We start from the raw sequence: 17,171 nt of genomic DNA on the forward strand, positions 1-17,171 counted from the left end.
AGTGGATCGTAGCTGCGATCAGGCACGTTATATATATACTGACAAATATTACTGCCACAGTTTTGTCTGTACAGCAGTACAAATATAGTACATGACAAAAACTCCCTCTGCATACAAAAGAGAGTCTTTGGTACCTATAAATTGAGACGATACAGTGGTGGTAAAACACAAGACATTCTCAGGCATAAGCATGACAGCCCCCATCTTCACAGGGACACGGTAAACATGGTCAGAATCCACATGAATGATCCGAGAATAACAGGATGTATCTCTGTGTATTTCATCGATGCTGCACTGTGTGTGTGTGTGTGTGTGTGTGTGTTTGTGTGTGAGAGAGTGTGTGTGTGTGGGGGATGAAGAGAGAAGGAGAAACATAGAAAGAGAGAGAGAGAGAGGGAGGGAGGGAGGCAGAGTGGGAGTGAATGAGAGAGGTGTTGTTATATAATTAGCTTACAGACAGTCCCAGGGATTTGATGTACATACACACACACACACACACACACACACACACACACACACACACACACACACACACACACACACACACACACACACACACGTGGCAAAACTGGTTCACCAGCTCCCACCCACACACATTCATAAAACTGACTGAATGACAGACTGACTGACTGGGTGACAGCAGACAAACAGCCTGTACAGAAAAGCAACCACAGGTTAACCCACAAGATATGTGCTGTCGTTTAAAACACACACATGCGTGTGTAAACACACACACACACACACACACACTTTGAAAAACTGTACTGACTTCCTGTAAAGGCACACACACACACACACACACTTAAAATAAATGATTCTCTGATTCCACTTCATCAAATTAGACTTCTCCATTCAGTTATTAAGGGTTTGTTATGTTAGGATATTAAAGAAACACTAGTCAAAACCTACCGTAATAAGTATTGTTAAACAAATTTGATTAAATGTAGACATTAGAGATTTGTTATTGACTTACAGACAATAACCAGAAAAGTAAAACTGTTATTGCCAGACTGGAATTCGTAGGCAGATATTATTTCATTTGTCCTGCCAAACCACAATGACAGGTGGTAAATAGTCATTCAGGTTCTACTTAGCCACGTGGGACACTGAATGGCAACAAAGGAAATAACAGAAATTCAGAATAGAAATGTCAGTGATCTATTTATATTTCCATTGGTTCGTGATCTTGGAGTCAGGCTAGAAAACTAGCTTACAGTTGCTAGTTTGAGTGGCTAGATTAGCTAGAGTGAATTTTGAAAGTCAGCCAGGCAACCGGCAACTGTGTTTTTATTATAATTAATTAATGTGGTTTTGTGTCTACATGTAGCTGACTACTGTACGATGCTAGACTGGCACATTTACTCGGGATGAAACAGTTGTTTAACGCTGCTGTGCGAGGGTGCTTTGGTTATGAATGTGCTACCATTCTGGATAACAATGTAAATGTTATGGTTAGTGGTTCCAAAGCCTTTGCATGATGGAAACAGCTAAAGAAATAAAGGCTCTAAAGAATGGCCTTGAACAGTTTATGGACTAACTGATGCTAAAAACTGGGGCTAGTTACGCAGATAAATTACCCTCATCTCGAAATAAACTTGCTAGCCATGTGTATATACAGTCTATGTGTTTGGATAATGTAGGTGTTAGTAAGGTTCGCTAACCCTTTACCCTTTTTCTGGCAAGAAGTATTGTAAAGAGAGGCCACTAAACAGACGATATATTCATGTAGAAAGTCATGGTTTGTACGTATATTTTGTGCAGGTGAATATACTGTATTTTTCACATTGTCTGTAAGAATAAATGCCAGCAATGTGGTGACTGAAATAAGTTGGGTTCACTGAAAAGTAGCTGCCACGCAGAACAAATATAAATATATATGGAAAGATTTGTTTGGAATGTCTGGTATTTCCACGTCACAGAAAATACGCATAGAAATAAGAGGTGGATGGAAACCCACCTATAGATGGCGACAAAGTGCAGAAACCTTTATTTTAAGGTAATCATTTCTGAAACCCCTGAAAAATGTTTAGTTTGAAAAACTATACTGCAGCTGTTATATTTAAGTACCATGGCGTTTCAACATGACTCAAACACGTGTTCGACACATTCACATACGAAACCACACATCCAGGCCACCCACATACAGAAATAACACCAAATTCTGTGCTATATAAGCACATGTGCTTTAAGATACTCGATACCGGCTATCAGTTCTCTGAGATGAACTTGTCACATTTTGGGCTGTCTCGTGACCCATGTTTAGAACCCTGTCTGCCGACAGGCCCTGTAATCTGTGGCTGGGACACACAGACAGCCACAACCAGCAGCAACGCGCTACTTTAATACACTCGAGAGTGACCACACAGTCTGGCATAAATACACACAGACACACACGTACAGTACATTTGGGAACTGTGAGTCTAATTTTGTCCACACAAATGTTGCACGAGGTACCGATGCTGAAAAAGGACTGTGACACCTACTTTGAGAAAAGGTGGTTTATACTCTATTTATTATTCACATACACAATCTTTAAATTTATATACTTTTTTCCAAACATTATGGTTGACTAATATTTTACCATAATTGTTATTGACAAATATCATGTGTTCAAAGTGCGCTATGTTATAGGCTGCAATCATGTTTCAAAGTCTCTTTTAGGGGGCATTAGGATGTAAAGTGTTGCGTCAAGAGTTGAGTGATGACTCAGTCTAGAAGAAGGATAGGGGGGGAACTCAACACCTCGCTGATAAGGAAAGAGCAGGCAATTCATGTATCACATCCTCTTGTAATTTAATATGAGCTGTTCATGAACAAGCCGGTCAAAGGTGCAGGGTTTGTCTGGCTTCTGCTTTGTAAGAGAGGCACTTTACTGTTGCTGCCAGCCAAAAATCTTGCACATCCAACAGTACATTATTGGCTGTTGGTGGTCAATGTCTTGTGAGTGTCTTGTCTTTAAGCCACATTTCTGATTTCCTGCTTCGACTTCTTCCCACTGTGACTTACAAGCTCTTCCAGCTATTGTAGGCGCCATTCAACATAAGAAGATCATTTCTGAGTTGCAGTAGAGAAACATGATAACCACTCACAGCAGGATATTCAGCGGCCTAGTATACACACGTACCAACAGTTTCAATGAGCATACTGCAGCCATTGCAAGCATAACACGGATACAGTGCTAATGACTAATGTGTTAGCAAACTGTTACTTAGTTACACATCCAGCAGACAAAGAGCAACATTAGCTTTAATTTTTGTGAATGCAAAATCATTATTCACTCTTCTTGTAGCTCCGCTTTGGTCTCCACCAACTCCTTACCTGAAAGACGTTATAAAGCTCCGTAGACCTATGGATAAAATGGGTGATAATTCACTGTGGCTTTGTCATTATGAGCGACCTCTTTCACAGTTTTTTGTGAAACTAAAACAAATGCTAGACAGAATTTAAAAGAGGGAATATTCAAATTTCTGTGGCATTTCTTTATATTGGCTGTGACCTGAAATCTATATAAGTAAACAGCTACTGTACAGTGGAATTAAACTTACATCTACTGCGTTAGCTAAAAGTAGCCAACTGATTTGTCTCCCTACCGCCTGTAAACGAGGTACAAACATTTCTGTATTACACAATCTCGTAACAAAGGTCTCCTAGGTTTCTGCATTTCATACGGTTATTGCAGTACTAGTAAGGATTCAGTCTAAACTTTACTAAATTTCTAGGCCTGGTCGACACACCTTTCAAACAAGTCTGTATCATAATCAGGAAATGAGCTGTGGCTGGAGTACACACCTGTAGATTCCCTGCCAAGCCACATCAGTGCACCATTAATGAACTCTTAAATTCCATCTGTTAATTTTGTTTGCCTGTAGGGCATGTCAACATTGATATTCTGTCTATATTTACTATCAAAACACCACGAAATTGTAGCTGAAATGAATAGTTTAAATAAGCACTTTTAGGGCAAAATATTAACAGAGTAGCTGGATCCTGCAAATACCCGTTGTGGTCTGTGTGTATCAATATTGCAATTAAACAAGCAAGGGGGCAGGGAAGCGGACTGGTTATCAGGTCTGGAATCCAGCTCATTTGTGACAGATAAAAGAGTCAGTAAGGGCAGCCCAGCCATGTATGATAAGGGCGGCTATACTTCCTCTGATAAGGAATGACTGGCCGCACCTCTGCCTGATCAACAGAACCACACACACACACACACACACACACACACACACACACACACACACACACACACACACACACACACACACACACACACACACACACACACACACACACACCCGGACAGGGTCCGCCCCTCTCCCTGTAGCCCCACACAAGCAGCACATGACCTGTCTGCAATGATCAGGAAGTGACTGAAAGGTGCTGCACAATCATGATTATTTCAGCACTGGTTTGTACTTTTCATGCACCGAATGCCAACGGTGTTTCGCAGCATGGGCTGACACTTCTGATATGGGGACAACAGTATTGCCACATATAGTGCATATAATAGTAAATGTTGTTTATCAGGTCATAATACCAACCAGGTGCTAGCTCAAGGCACTGAAATATGAGGATTTTGCTGATTTTCTGAGTTTTAAATAATATCTCCTGGTTTTTTGAATATTGTTCAGACTGAGTAAGCACGTGTAAAGCCTTACTTTGAGCTAATCTGGTCTTAATTAATTTTTTTGACCTTTTGCTGACTACATAATTCATGAATTAATTCAAAATTGACTTTGGATTGTCGTTTTTTTCCTTTTATTTGTTTCTCCTGCTGAACTGTTCAAGCACTTGTTAAAAACAGGAGAGTTCAAAGAAATGTGAAACAAGTACCTATGGATTTGAGCTTGGGAATAAGCAGTTTCTTCACATACAGTGTGTACTATATAGGCCTATATATTAGTAATAATTTATTATTCCAGATTTAACATAGTCTCTGTCTGAAAACTTAAAAACTGCAATTCTATGGAGTTTTGTACCGGTATTTCAATTTATTTCGGATTCAAATGGGGTGCTAGGTATGAACAAAGAGGAGGAACTTATCAAATGTGTGAGAAAAATGTGGGAAGTATAAAAATGTATTGTCTTTATATAAAGCAACGTACTTAAATAAGTAGATTTCCATAAATTGATTTATGTAAAAGTAATAGGCTTTTGTTACATTTTTAGTTGAATGCGACATGGTATTATTTAATAACAATGTTGTAAAGATGTTTTCAGTTCATTTATTTCAATTTTTTTCAATTTCACTTTTTTGTTAATTTAAATGTGAGAATGTAAAAGAGAGATAGAGATAGAGCAAGAGAGGTTGGGTGAAGTGAGTTCATTCACAACTATTGACACTGGCGGCTCCCGGGGGTAAGTTTGATCCGCTTTCTGTCAATCAGCTGTAGTTATATGGAGCGCTCACATGTTTGGGCGGCACAACACTCACAGGCTGCTGTTGTGAGTGATTGCGAGAGTGTCAGTTGACATTACAGAGAGGTCACTAATAAGCAGAGGAGCGTTAACGGATAACATCCCATACCCAAACCGACCAATCACAATGCGAGTTCAGACCTAGTCATGATTATTAATCTTGTTGGGAGCAAAACAGTAGCCTCTTATAAACATAGATCCCGCTATATTTCTGTAAAGAAGACCCCTCATTATGCAGCATTTGCTCATTTACAATGAACCAAAAAAAGCCCGCATAATGCCGCCCCCATATGTGATTTCAGATAGCATGTTGGTGTCCTGGAATCAGAGGCGTGCTATTTAACACAACTCTCACTTTTACACAGACGTATATCTGACTCTGTGACTACTTCCGCTACTGGCTTATTGCCAGAACCACAACGCCCCCAATACTGTGTTTATCCCTTTTATACAGAATGGCGATGTGGAATAAAGGCGCAACATTTCCACCTCAGACATGCCGTATAAAGGGGGCCAGTGTCACTGAAATGAATCATTTTAAAATGGCTGAAAAAAAACACGTCACAGTCATATTGTTCTCAGGTCTACAGTTTCGAAAAAACTTGCTAAATGCTTATTCACCAAAAAAAGATTTAAAATTGGGAGCCAAGCAAAGCCTAAAAATCACATTAAATCAAGTCTAATTACTTTTGGAACTCAAAAGCATTATTTGTGCAGCCTTAATGGCCTATATGGGCAAAGACATTGGGATACTGCGATATGTTTGGTACAAAAACAACCATGTTCAAATGTTCAGAGCTGAATTGTGTTGCATCTCCAACATGATATCCAACAGACTAACAGGAGGAAGCCATCATCCCTAAGGTGGCTTCGGCAGCCCCTCCATCTCTATTGAGGTGGAAACCGAAATGAAAATAAGCTGATTGTTACTAAACCTCTTACAGGCGAGTGAAAAGCCAACCAAGACCTTCTATAATGCCTCATATCCTCTTATACTGTGTTAGACTAACTGCGTTGGGTCAAACATAAATCGATGAGGAGGCTTTCTAATGCTCTCGGCATCTGTGATCGATGTCCACCACAGTGTCCGCCTTGGTTTGTTTGATCAGGTAGACTTCGTTTACATAGACTGTCAGATGTCAATGGTTTATCTTGTAATTGGGCAGCCTGTAGTCCAGCTCCAGGGCACCAAACCAACTTAAAATGATTTGCATAATGAACACTAGGAAGTCTGTTCTCTTAGGGTTTCCCTTGTCTAAATATGCCAATATATTTACCACTACACATGATGGGCTGCAAAGTTTCCTGATGCTATTTGCGGTTGGTTTTAAATAGCCCGTAGGCTCTCTTTATTTTGTGTCGTTGGAATAGTTTTTCACAAGTACAAACCTTTTATTGTAGGTGAGATCACCAAAAATCTGAAGCTGCGTAAGGGTGACTAAACATAAACCAAGACTGAGACCGACTTTTACGTTGCAGGAATAAACTCTTCAGCCTACAGAGCGAAAATAGTTTCAGATACGGTCAGCCAGGTCATCAAACACGAAACTGAACAAGATGAACGTTCAAATACGTTCTACCAAATTATCTCCTTTTCTTTAAATGTAATATCTTGAGAAAAATTGGCATTGGTGGAAGATGAGGTTAAATTATACAAGTTACAGACAGATTAGAAAGGATAATCAGATGGACCAACAGAGCACATGATGTATAGTACAGTGGTGATAGTCTACATAAGCAAATACATTACATGTATGCAAAATCTACTGTATATATTGACTTTAATCAATCATCCGGGTACTACAATGTCAAACTATGTATAAACCTGAACTAGTTACTGAAGAATTAACTAGTTCTGTAACAGAGCTGAGAAGAATATGAGTCTTCAATAACCAGGCCATTGGACTGTTGTATACTTGGTGTGACAAGGGAAAAACACACTGAGTGAAGTGAATGAAAACTCAAACTATTATAATCTTGGTCATCCAGTCAGCTGATGAGCAGAGATTAGTTAAAAAACAGGCAAACAATCCGGGTCCATTGTTTGGTCTCCAGATATAAACAGCTCAGGCCATTATATAAAGGCTCCGGATAGCAACCAGTGATGAGCTGCTCTGTAAAACACAGGAAACACTGTGAACAAGGATCTGTTCCACATGATGCGTGCATGTGTGTGTGTGTGTGTGTGTGTGTGTGTGTTTGGGGAGGGAGTGCAGAGAGAAAAAGAGAAAAAAAATGCCAAGGGTCTACGAAGGAAGTTCATCTTGATATACTCTTTGTTAGTGTGTGTCCATTATGTGTTTGTATGCCTGTGTGCGATATGTACAATACTAACATCATATATCATGCAAATTATCTGTTACTGTAATTATGATAACATTGGGTAAGTGCTGTGCCTATTTTGTAGCTTGCTTGACATACATTTCTAATTTCTGGGGCTTGTCGTGTTTCTTTTTTTTTTTTTTTTCTCCGTACCATTTACTTTTTTACCTTTTGTTAGTTAGCTAGTCACAAATAGACTCTGACAGTAGATAACCTGTCAGCACACCAAAACAACAGGAAATGTCAGTTTTTGAAATGAGTCCCCCAGAATCACAGCAAAAGAGACAGTCAGAAAAATAACCTGCTTTGCTCTTATTGCGATCACTCTTTTCACATACATGTACAGCTAACGGATGAATGCAACACATCGCAGCCCTCTGGCTTATTGTTGTATTGCTGGAAATGTAGGAAATCACTTAAGCAGAATCAGAGACAAGGCCGGTCGTGGGAAAGTGCATACGAAAGAAAAATAACTTAGGCTACTTTCAACATACACCTAGTTTTGTGTCGGTGGCATCTAAGGGAGGGTTATTCCTTTAACAGAATGTACAACTGTCGCGTAATTGTGCGATGCTCCAATTCAGATGCAACACCATGTTAGACAATGACACGTTTTCTGTATGACCAAGGGCGGTGATGCGTTGATAACAGAGACAACTGCTGGCAGAGAAACCTCTCCTACAGTATCTAAAATTTATTTCAAGTTATTCTGCCATTGTTTTGCTTTATTTTGGCACAATGAGCTTTTCCACTGCCCCGGAATTCCACACCTGTCAGGTTTATTATAGTCTCGCCATCAAATGCTGCTAATGTAGAAAAATACATGTGCGAGGAACAGAACAGTCCTGCTGAGGGAACATGCAGACCTGCTAACTCCCGACTGCAGTGTGTGCCAGTTGATGAGTGCTTTTTGTTCAGGGATGGATTATGTTTCGTCGCTACGTTGACCTTAGCTGAATGTCACCGGGCATCTCCTGTCCGATACTGACTGTGCACATGCTGACCCTGCAGCACCACACACCAGATCAATACACCCTCTGCTCGGGTTTTTGACGCTGTGGGGTGTTTATGTGTGTGTGCGGGAGAGATCTTGTACTTCTATAAAAAGGTAATAAATGTCCTCAGAGGGACAGGGCAAAGAGGCACATCCTCCGAACTGAGGACATGATGGCTACGTTGTAGTTTAGTTCAGGATCTATAGTTATCAAAAAAATCCTCAAACATATGTGTGTATGCCTGCAATCACATTGCCTGGTCTTAGCAGTCTCACATATCAAATCTGATCTTCCCATTGAGCAGGTGAGGCATTCAAATGTTTGCATTTGACTCAATCCCCATAGCATGCATCCTCAGGAAAAAAAGGTACACTAAAGGTAAATCAAAGACACACAGTACAATGTACCTCTAGGAAAGTAGGTGAGGTAGGTAAATATCTAACCCATGACAAAGGCTACATAATCAGAAAAAAAAAAAAACACTACACTGCTGCACCTTTTAACGCGGCACAAAAGCTATAAAGGTATGTCTTTTATTTCCGGAACCCGCCTTAATCCCATAACAGGCTTTCATTACTGTAGGAAAGCACCAACACACAAGCTAGCAGAAGACTGCATGCTGATTGTTTTCTTCTGGCAATAAGACAATAAATGCTTTTGTATGAAGCAGCATAGTAGCACCAAAAGATCCCTGCCAACATTTTACAGAAGATATCTCATATCTGTAGAAAAATATTGTTGAAGAATTGCCGTAAAATGCAAAGTGAATAAAGCAAATTAACCTAAGCTGAGCACTGTGTACAACTAACTAAATTAAATTCAAACTCCATTATGTCAAGTGTTCTTTTACCATTACTAAATTATAGTAGCACATCAATGTTTTAAAACAACACAGTTCAGTAAGCCTTAAAATACTCTTTTGCTAAGCAATATCCTATTCTTTTAGCTGTTAGCTGACCTAGCTAAGTCAGAGAGACTGAAGGTAGTAGGCCGATGATACGTGATTCTGTTAAATGCATTAATATAGAGATATGAATATGTGACTGCGGTGGCCGATCTGCAGCTGTTGGAGATTTTAGGACAGCCCAGCCTGGATATCAGTCAGCCAATGAGAATCAAGAGATAAACTGACGTCTGTCTGCCAAGAGTTACTTGTATTGGCATCAGCACTCATTAAACTTAATTTATACTGTAGATGTAAGCGTTAAAATTTATTAAACTTCAACATGCAGAAGAGGAAAAGGTTTATAAAAAGTATGTTAAAAAGTTTTAAAATTTCACAGTACATAACTGTTGGCCGATTCAAATTAAAAAGGAATGAAACTGAGTGTGTTTGAATGAGACAGGTGAAATCGCAATAAAATAATTTCCTATGCAACTAAAATTCATTGCTAGCAACTAACAGGCCAAGGATTTGTTAGCATATTGTGACTTTTATATAATTTTAATTGGCACAAACTTGTTAAATTGATCTATGGGAAGATATTTTACCACTTTATGTTAAGGCACAATTTACAGGCTGTAGTTAATAGCTTTATTAATGGTTAATAAATCGTTAATTAATGCTTATAAACCAATAAGGACAACATTTGGGTTGCCAGGTTGTGGAAAATCTTCCTCCAGCATGACACTTTTCCAGCACATAATTCATTAGGGAGAAGCCTCCATTGGGTTTCCCAGTTTGAAATAAGCCATCAGCTAACATCAATCACTCACCTATAAATGTTCATAAATTATAAATAAACGGGTTCTACAAAATCCATCGAGTCTGTAGTTATAAATGTTAATACGCTGTTTATAAATGTCACGTAAGTGTCAAAAGTCGTTCTTGCAACTGCAAAGGAGACTGCAACGCGTTCCCGCATTTGCTAGTGTTTTTTGCATTTTGGTTGAGTTTTTTGTGCTTTTCAGCATTTTTTTTCTAAATGCTGAGCATGCGCTGCCAAATTGGTGAAGATGTTTTCCCTGGTTGCTTGTGCTTTGTCTATTTGCATGGGTTTTGCAGGTCACTGCAGATAACTGATCTAAAAAGTACTGGCAAACGATTTATTAACCAGTACCGGAACCATTGTTCAGAAAGTGGTACCAAAATTTTTTTTTGTACCAAATTCTTGCAAAGTATTTTATGGGCAAATAGCTTTAATTTTGCTGAGGAAAGTCAACTTTTTTTTTTTTTTTTTTTTTTTTTTGAGTACGTTGTGGGCGTGGCCCAATTTGCACATCACGCCACCAGAAAAGAACTAACTGCCATCACCATGGAAACGCTTTCTCGGCCGGCAAATGGTGGACAGTTTAAAATTCCTGGGTTCAAGCGACTGTTTATTTACAGAATATGTGAATCAGAGCAAGACCATAAAGGTGTAGCTAGCTACCGGCAGTGGCGGATACGGGACGCGTTTAAACAATTTCAGAAGGTATGAGACAACACAAAGCGTGAACTACGGTCAGTTGTAGCATTCAGTCTCCTACGTGGGTACAGCTAGTCCCTCTCCTGCCACCGCAGACTGGAGGGGCAGGCCAGGTCGCGGCCCCCCCCCGCCTGCCTCCGTCCGTCCGCGGGACCGGGGACGAGACACACGGACTCTCTGTGCGCTGGCTTCGCAGAGCCGAGTACGGCCAGCAGGCATGAATGGGGAAGCGCCGAAGGTTAGAGGGCTTTTATGAATGAGCCCGGCGTCACGCCACCGCAGAGCAAACATACCCTCCGGTGCCCTTCGCCCTCCCACCCCCGCCGACGGGGACCTGCGAGGCAGGCATTCCTACCGAGCACAGCGCCGTGTAGTGTGACGGAGACGGAGAAGTTGTCGATAATAGACTAATGGGGTTTTAAATGCGGCAAACTTGGAGCCAGTAATTTAAATAGTTCTGGCACGTCTGCTCATTTTCATTTGAGCCTTAAAGGGATTGATTTTGGCCACGGCTCGCCTGCCTAACTGGCCTACGCCGAAAAACTATTATAATGCCCCCGTGTTTCAAAGCTCCGGGGGTCTGCTCGCGTTTGTTTTAACGGCAGCGGGACTATAATAGCCCCGACACCTGCCCAGATTAATCCACGGTTCCCTCTCGGCGAAGCTCATTTTGTAAGCGTTCAAGCGCTCCCATTCAGGCCTCTCGGTGCCATATAAACAGGTCTGTGGGCCTACGCACATTAGCCACATTTCGCAAGACGCGCCAGCACGATCCACGGGTCGGTGTGTCGGACAGAAACGAGTCTACGAGGCTCGACTGAAACAGAAACAGACGCCTATTTTTTTTTTTTTTTTTCCCCAGGGCAAGTCGTCGTTTACAATCGCTAGGCTATTTCTTTTTTCTTTTCTTTTTTATGAATGGAGCACGGCAGGCTATGCAAATGAGGGCGATTGAGAAAGAGATGGCGGATGAGGCATATCGGATATCTCATATCCTGTGAGACTTCCCCCTTCGGTTGGGAGCAAACACACAGATGTGGCCGAATAACGAGGCGAAATTGCCTCTGTAAACGCCGTCGGGTTTTTTGTTTTTTTTCCTTTTTTAACCGAACAGCGCCCAAACAAGAGGCGTGCGAACTCGCTGCCGGTTGTGTATTTATAAAAGGTGTAACTTCGGGGCGTGTTTGAGTTTCTAAGTTACACTGCAACAGGGCCTGCTCCCTCGCTTCAGATCCTTTCAGAAAATGTTTCCGATCCACCCACGCTTACTCCCCTCCTCCTCCTCCTCCTCTCCTTTCTCTCTCTCTCTTGCCTTCTCGAGACTAGTTCTACGCCGAGGTGGGGGCCGTAAGAAACCCTCTCCTACAGCACTGTCAATGCATTGCTTCACAGCAGCATTGAGCAGCGAAATCCCACCGAGTGAGTAAAATAAAATAAAAATAATAATGATAATAAAGAAAGACAATACAGAGAAAAGTCGGCAGAACACACAAATGAAAACCAGCGTTGTGGGGAGAGTTTTAGGCTGCACATTCCACCAAGTTGCCCCAATCATCTGCAACTTGTAGGCACTGGGAGAAGGGAAAAAGGGAGAGACGGATAGAGAAATCTTTGAAGCACAGTACTTACTCGTTTGGGTGTGTTTCCTCTATCATTTTCTCGTTTCACCTCAGGTATTGTACCACGGCGGTTGCATACTTTTCGCTCGTCATTCTGTCACCGCGGCTCCTCCGATTCCGTCTCCAATTCCGCATAAATCCCCCCTGCGCCTTTGTGCGAGTGTCGGCTCTTTGGCTTGCCTTCGACTGGCCGTGCCTCCGTCTTCTTTCCCCCTGCGGAGCCACCCAGTTTCTCCCGGATCGCAAATGCCCCTTTTCTATAACTTTAATAGCCCATCGCCTTCAGTAGGTAATGAAGCCTACACAGACAATTTAGTAGCCGAATCCAGCTCGTCTCCTCGCCCCCCCCCCTCCCCAAACACGCATACACACACACACACACACACACACACACACACACACACACACACGGACACACAAGGCACACGCTCCGATTTTAAGTCCGAAGGCGCATGTTTTCACCGACGACTCCGGTTCCAGTTGTGCGTAAAAAGCGCGTCGTCGCTGTTGTTACCGAGGGGTGGCCCCGCTAGAGCCCCATCTCTCTCTACTCCATGTTGGATTGCAGGCAGGCGAGCAGCTCCAACGACGCCGGGGGAGGGGGGAGGGAGGAGGGAGAGGGAGGGAGTGAGTGAGGGAGGGAGGAGGAGGAGGATTGGAGGTGGGTGGGGGGTGCAGAGCGGAAGCGGTGACGTCGGTCTACATTTTGGTGGAGGGCCCACGATGGCTGCAAGCCGTAGGGGCCCTTGATAAATGACCCCCCCGCCTCCCTCTTTTTCCTTCCCCAGATCCTTGATTTCAAATCCGGACATGTCACCTTTGTTTTCATATAAAAATCCGACAAGTTCCTAGTGGTATAGCCTTTTATAGGCTACTTATTCTATGGGAAATTTAAAAAATACCGGGACGAAGTGCTCACTTTAAACTCGCCACTCAGCACGTTAGACAAATCACGAATTATGTTACTATAGGTATATGTCATAGAAAACACCAGTCATACAATGTTTGTCTCTGGGAGTGCTCCTCATAAAAAAAAAAGAGAAAAAAAATAGATTGAATTATCATTTGCGTTTGAAGGACAAAAAAGAGAAAAACAGGTTTTAGTCTTCATAAACACCAACACCATGTCTGATGAAACAAAAGCAGATTAAAGGGGTTTTCTGGCTAATCTCGTTAATTTTTTACCCCCACGTCTTTGAGAGACCATCAGGTAATCCACAGCAGCTCTGTGTAGCCCCTCATCGCCTTTGTGCTCTTTAACACCTATTGATCTCCTAAAGTGTGGGGAAGTTAGATGATTAGCCACTTTTGTTTTCGTGGAGTGCTGCCAGGTTTGTGTTCCTGCCCAAACAGTTGCCAGCATTGTCTTCAGGTTCATGCTTGGGCGAAAAATCAACACGTCTTAGTTTAAAACTGTGGTCGTGTAGCGCCCCCAGTTGGTGGTTACTACATCCTACACGTTTGGAGTTAAGGTCTTGACCAAAGGAGTGCAATGCAACAATAATACTGTAACTCTTATTTTTTCTTAAATTGTCATTATAGCTTGCTGCAATCCGTTGTTTTTTTCCCCCACTGACACCAGTAAACCCAGTTTATTTTTAAAATACAAATGATGCTTTTTTTTTTAAAAATTCATAAAACTTTTTTGATGACATGCTCATTATAACAAGCAGCCCATATTATACACTAAGTAGCTTCAGGGTTATATGATAATAATACACATCATCGAGCTGGTGAGACAACACTGGTGATTATGCATCAAAAAGCATAGCTTTCTTCACGACTGGGCATTTAACTGGCATCTTTCACAGTCTGTCAGAATATTTAAAAGTCACCCTCTGGACAAGTAGTTGCTTTGGATATTTATATCATTAAAGCGGCTCTGGGGAGCAATTTTCACATAAAAATCCAGTTTATCAAACGCCTTATCAACATAAACCAGAAAAGGGGCTGCGACATTTCCCAGTAACAGCTGCAGATCCACTTCTCTTATTACAATGATATTATGTTGTTTGTTCACTTCTCAGTGTCCACAAGGGAGTAATTGATTCTTAGAAGTAGGAACTGGAGCCTCCAGTGTGTTTTTCCCTTTGTTTTCACCGTTTTTTTTTATTACGTAGAAAAAAATACTTGCATGTGCGTGCCTTGTGCAGTTTAGTGAGGTTCCATAGTGGGGATTTTTGCATATTTACTGTAGGTTTTCAGCTGTATTTTTAACAGCGGATAACTCAGTGAGTAGTTGCAATCAAAACAACCGTTTTTGTGTCCTACACAATTTCACTTTTTACAGTAGATGGCTTATACTAATTTATTTTTGTGTTCCGAAAAATTTTGTAGAATGCCCATGTCTGAAGCCATCCATTGGAGCCATCATTCAACTTTGAAGCAGGTGATCTTGTCCAAACTTGTTTTGTCATGTCATCATTCATCATTTCGTAAAAATACAACTTTGAGGCAGGGTGTAGGGGCAGTTAACTTATTATTATTATTATTATCTTTTTAAACAGAAACCTGAAATTGTAATAGTGTTTCATAGAGTAAGAGGTTACATTGTCAACCCTCGTATATGGACAGTTCTATTGAAATTTAAGAATTTGTGGCATCACCTTAACATCATCACATTATTAGTTCCAAAAAAGCGTGTTGACATTTGTACAAAATGCTGACTGCATCAATGGTGGTATGCAGTGAATACAGTATTACAGAAACAGTCGTTTGGGGTCTAGACTGCCACCATGTGGTCTAAATGTGAAGATTCAGACTACAGCCGGTCTTGAGAGTTGAGGGGCCACTTGAAGGGAAATGTTTTCTCATGCTGCCAACCTGTATTTGTTTTAGATAGTCAGAAAACAGACCGATGGATATGCTTGTACACAATTAGTTGTATCTCTACATACCAGTATAAAATCAGAATTTTTTTAAAATGAAATGTCCAGTTTCACTGTATTCCGTATCACTTAAACTGTCAGCTGTAAACTGTCAACTTGTTATCCTCATCATCATTATTACCATTATTACTATTATTATTATTATTATTGTTGTTGTTGTGACAGTTTATAAAACAAGGTATACGTGTATTAAGAGAGGCACATCAGTTTACTGCATTTCAAAGCATGTAGACATTCCTCGTCGGGTAGCTAAACCTGTTTTTGATTTAGCATTGATTTTGAAACTTAGTATGCTGTATTATCTCAAAACATGGAAAATGTGATTAAATTGTCAAAGAGCATTTCCTTAGGTTGCATTTTCTCTTAAAGAACCGTCTTTGTTACCATTTAAAGTACAGCTCAGTGGGTATAGTATTTTTTTTTTTTTTTTTTTACTATGTCTGGTTTCTATCAGTGTGTGTGTTATTTTTGTATCCTTATCCTGTCCTAATATTTGCTTTATATTCTGTATGTACTTCATGCAACACAAATTTCCTCTCGGGGTATTGAAGGGTCATTCATCCAAAGCTCCCCTCGTGTATATAAATAGTAAATGAGTCCACGCACACAAAGTCACCCTCTCATTCATCATCAGTGGAGTAAACGCTACAAATTTAGTCTCAGCTTTCTGTTTCCCAGCTCTGGGAGACTGATATTCATAATATCTTAATTTCACAATAATATCACATAATTGCTGAAGGGTCTTAGTCCTCAATAAATGCCACCTAGCAAAACTGGTCAAATTCATTATATCAGGAAAAAGCCCTTGAGATGTGCTATCTTGTTTTCGGTGGGGTCCCAGATTTATCGGGGGGGATGATGTATGTGCCGAGTTTTACACTAAAAGGCTGCTTTTACATTCATGAGTTTGTCTGCGCTTACCTTAAATCTGTGTTATCATGTGTATGAGCATGATTTTGAGACAACACAACTAATTCCGAAGCCAACTGTGGTCCAGTATGGAAGCGTGATGGGGAAACTTCAAACCTCCAGTGCACATATGCATTGAATTGACTTTCATAGATATAGTCTAGATTTTTTTTTTTTTTTAAATGATAATAAAAATGATTTTTATATGTCTCACATCTTGTCTGGAGGGGATCTTTAAGGTGTTACCTTAGATATCTGTTAACTGTGACCTTCTCCGCAAGCCCCAGAACAGATTCGTCTTTTTTTCAGACATCTTTTTATACCCACAAGTCCCTCCCACAAGCGAGATTATTAGAGGAAGTAAATCCAAGTAAATCCATTCTCAGACCAGTAGAAAAATGCAACGGGGAACGGAGGAGCTAGTCACCAACCGCATGTTTTTTTCCCCCCCGACCTCCAGTATCATCAGTTTATAATAAAAATATATGGTAGGGACAGGGTATCATATTGACCATAAGTTAAGTTAAATATTGTCACCCACTCCACTCTCTGACCTTTGTACTTTGGCTGTAGTGCTACCTGCAATGTAGTAGGAATTAGTTTACATTTGGA

General features: G+C 40.8%; 1 protein-coding gene across 1 annotated transcript in view; it reads right to left on the minus strand.

The window, feature by feature from the left end:
• The window catches only part of LOC120796535 (sprouty-related, EVH1 domain-containing protein 2-like), a 28,177-nt gene extending 15,065 nt beyond the window's left edge, over positions 1 to 13,112 (minus strand). The window contains exon 1 of the mRNA XM_040139508.1: positions 12,773 to 13,112. Coding sequence (XP_039995442.1) covers positions 12,773 to 12,798 — 26 coding nt within the window. The 5' untranslated portion in view covers positions 12,799 to 13,112. The remainder of the gene's footprint in view (positions 1 to 12,772) is intronic.
• Positions 13,113 to 17,171: the final 4,059 nt, after the last annotated feature.

The sequence above is a fragment of the Xiphias gladius genome, chromosome 11 (genome assembly GCF_016859285.1).
Source record: "Xiphias gladius isolate SHS-SW01 ecotype Sanya breed wild chromosome 11, ASM1685928v1, whole genome shotgun sequence".
Lineage (NCBI taxonomy): Eukaryota > Metazoa > Chordata > Actinopteri > Istiophoriformes > Xiphiidae > Xiphias > Xiphias gladius.